Source organism: Galeopterus variegatus, unplaced genomic scaffold (genome assembly GCF_000696425.1).
Source record: "Galeopterus variegatus unplaced genomic scaffold, G_variegatus-3.0.2 Scaffold320, whole genome shotgun sequence".
Taxonomy (NCBI): domain Eukaryota; kingdom Metazoa; phylum Chordata; class Mammalia; order Dermoptera; family Cynocephalidae; genus Galeopterus; species Galeopterus variegatus.
The window spans coordinates 357,267-360,204 of NW_007726431.1; the positions used below are offsets into that span (position 1 = coordinate 357,267).

At 49.5% G+C, this 2,938-nt stretch overlaps 1 protein-coding gene across 1 annotated transcript in view; it reads right to left on the reverse strand.

Annotated features, from left to right (window-relative positions):
- The window catches only part of ARID5B (AT rich interactive domain 5B (MRF1-like)), a 182,663-nt gene extending 179,950 nt beyond the window's left edge, over nucleotides 1-2,713 (reverse strand). The window contains exons 1-2 of the mRNA XM_008567460.1: nucleotides 2,569-2,713; nucleotides 1,885-2,139 (exon numbers count right to left, since the gene is read on the reverse strand). Of these exons, the coding sequence (XP_008565682.1) occupies nucleotides 1,885-2,139; nucleotides 2,569-2,589 (276 nt within the window). The 5' untranslated portion in view covers nucleotides 2,590-2,713. The remainder of the gene's footprint in view (nucleotides 1-1,884; nucleotides 2,140-2,568) is intronic.
- Between the last annotated feature and the right edge of the window lie 225 nt (nucleotides 2,714-2,938).

The window sequence follows — 2,938 nt, forward strand, 5'->3', positions numbered from 1 at the left end:
AAAATCTGGGAATAACCAAGTAAAAAAATTATTACTGCCATATAATGGCATGGTACATAGTAAAAAAAAAAAAAAAAAAAAGTGACCACAAAATATCCCATAAAACACGGAATAATTTCCTCCTGGGTTCAGTCAGAAGTCTATTAGGCACCAGCTCTTTTCTGGATATTTAATCCTTCCCTTTTCCAGATCACAGGCCATGTTGAAGTAATAAATTTGAAAAGCAAATAATAAGAAATCAGGAGCGGGGGGGAGGAGGAGGAAGACAGCTGCGCAGGAAAGTTGGTGTGAGGGCGAGGGGGCCGAGTGAGACCTCGGGAGGGGGAAAGGGCTCAACCTGTTGGTAGGTTGCAGGATTTTTCACAATATTTTCAAACAACACCTTTGTAAAATTGCAGACGGACGTTGGGAAATATGAATGTTTTAAAACCCTAAGCCGACCGGGGAGGGCGGAGACCGGGGGGTGTGTGGGGAGGAGGGCGGGGCTTATTTCCGAAAAGGCAGATTCTGGGCCGAACATTTCGACGAACTCCAGTCATTAACCGGCATAGACCACTGATGCGTAATTCGATCGTGGGGAGACGCCAAAAGTGCAGTCAACTCCACCAGACCAAGCAATCCTGGAAGGACTGGCAGCTCCGAGCCCCGGGATGAGTGAAACGGGGAACCATTCATTTAACAAAAAGATCCTTACACCTACCTCGAAAGCACGAGAGCCTGGCACCGAGCTAGCTGCCTCGGACAGTCTCAGTTTGACTACCGTGCTCTCGCTTTGGCAACACAAAGCCGTGCCAGGCGGCCGTGGGCACAGACTCCCCAAAATAGTTCCTCGGGTAGGTACCACGGCGCTGAGGGCGGTCAGCTGACGACAGGAGCCCGCAGAACTGCGGTCACACATGAAATGACAGAGCCGAAGGGAGGCGGCCGCCCCAGCGCCCGATGACAGCGGGCTCACCTCCGGCGTCCTCCCGGGAGCGCGGCGAGCGCCCCCACGGCCGCCCAGAAACGTGCCGGGGAGGCTCGCTCCCTCCCCGCCCTCCCCGGGAGTGCCGTCTGGGCTCGGGGGACGCAGGACCCGCAGGGCCGGGGGGCGAGCACACACCCCTCGGCCCTCCCCGCCGCGCCCCCCACCCCCCCAAAGATCGCGCTGGGAGACGTCCACTTTGCGTGGAGTAATTGAAAACGAGAACATCAAATGGCTTGTCGGGGGGGAGGGGGAGTGGGCGAGAGATAGTTGTTAATGCTTAACGTGTTTGTGCTGGTTACACGACCGCTTTGAAATCCGCCCGGGCAGATCTGCAAGTTATTTGAATGTATTATTCCAGTACCTGTCATTTATCACTTTATTCAACACGTCTTTGCCAACTCAATAGCTTTTGATCTCATTCTGCCTCCATTTCGTAATTTCCGCCCTCTTCAACATATCAAATACTTACTTAAAAAAAAAAACGTGAACAATATCGAAACCCACCGAAAGAAATTCACCCAGCCCCAACCAAGCCAGACACGAAGGTACATTTTCAAAAGACAAAAAATTATAAAAGGCATGTGATGTTCAAGCGGCAGTAGCAGGAGAGCGAACGATCTCTCAATCTCTCTCTCTCTCTCTCTCACACACACACATCCTTGAACAAAACCTTTCTCGAACAAGTTATTTGATCTTGACTAAAATCAGCAGTTGGATCCTCTTTGTAAAGCTGACAGCCAAACTCTGACAATGGCAAAATACTCGAGCCCCAGCTAGTGGCGCTACCCCTTTAAAAAAGGAGTCGATCCTGCTCGCCTGCAGAAGTGAATACAGTATTTTCAAGCTTGCCTTGTAATAAGCATTACTAAAGGGGAAAAATAATAGAGAAAGAAGAGAGGGAGAGATAGGTTTACCACCTCGCCATGGTCGCTATTTCTGCCCTGGGGAGTGTCTTCTGGGAGGAAATAAAGTTTAGAGCTGGATAAAAGTTGCCGGCTGGTCCTCTCTTCCCACAACAGCTGGAGCTCCGCTATGCAAATCGGATCCTTTGGCGTACATCTTACAAAGAAAAAGTCGCCAAGGGACAAAATTCTTGGTTTGCCTTCAAGGTGGAATTGAAAAGCCTTGTAGAAAATGTAAGGTCCGTGCAAGCCACACGGTGAGCCGACCCACTGCAGGGGGAAGAAAAGCACCAAATAAATAATGTAGCCATCGGAGCACAAACATCTATTCCCAGACACATTTACACACAGACATCCACACTCAACACACACAACCCAACAGATACAACGCTGGGGGGGGGGGGGAAAAAAAGAGCCCCCAAATTTTCTCCCCCCTAAAAAAAAAAAAAAAACCCCCCCCCCCCCCCCCCTCGCCACCCCTCCCCACATTTCCATCTGAGGCGGTAAAATTATATGATATATGTGTGATCAGTGCAAGGATTTTTTTAAACAATAAAAATTATTTGGGGGGATGCAGAAGATAAAAGTTTGGTGAAAAGTTTGTGGGGGGTGTGGGTGGGTGCAGAGGTGTGGGTGAGCTGGGGGTCTGGGGGGTGCCGGGGGGTGCCGGGATCGGAGGATCGGAGGAGAGCGAAATACCTGGAGTGAGTTGGGCTCCATCTCGACGTTCTGAATTGATTGAACTCAACATTCTCTCCAAACTTGTTGGCTTGAATGGATTGCATCAGGTCCTGGCAGGGAAAAAACACTCTCTGCCTTCAGCCTGCGTAATGTCTCAATATAAAACTGAACTCTTGCCTCCCGTTGGGCATCAAAATGATTAAAAATGTGCCCCAATATTTCTCTGACGACTCAATTTTCAGCTCCTGTCAAAACTATACGTGTTTCCTTGCAAATATGAGTTGATCAAATTCATAATCGGGAGAAAGTCTCCGTCCGATCTCCGCGGGAAGCGGATGGATCAAGGCAAAAAACATGTAGGAAGATTTGTAAAAAGAAAATACACCCT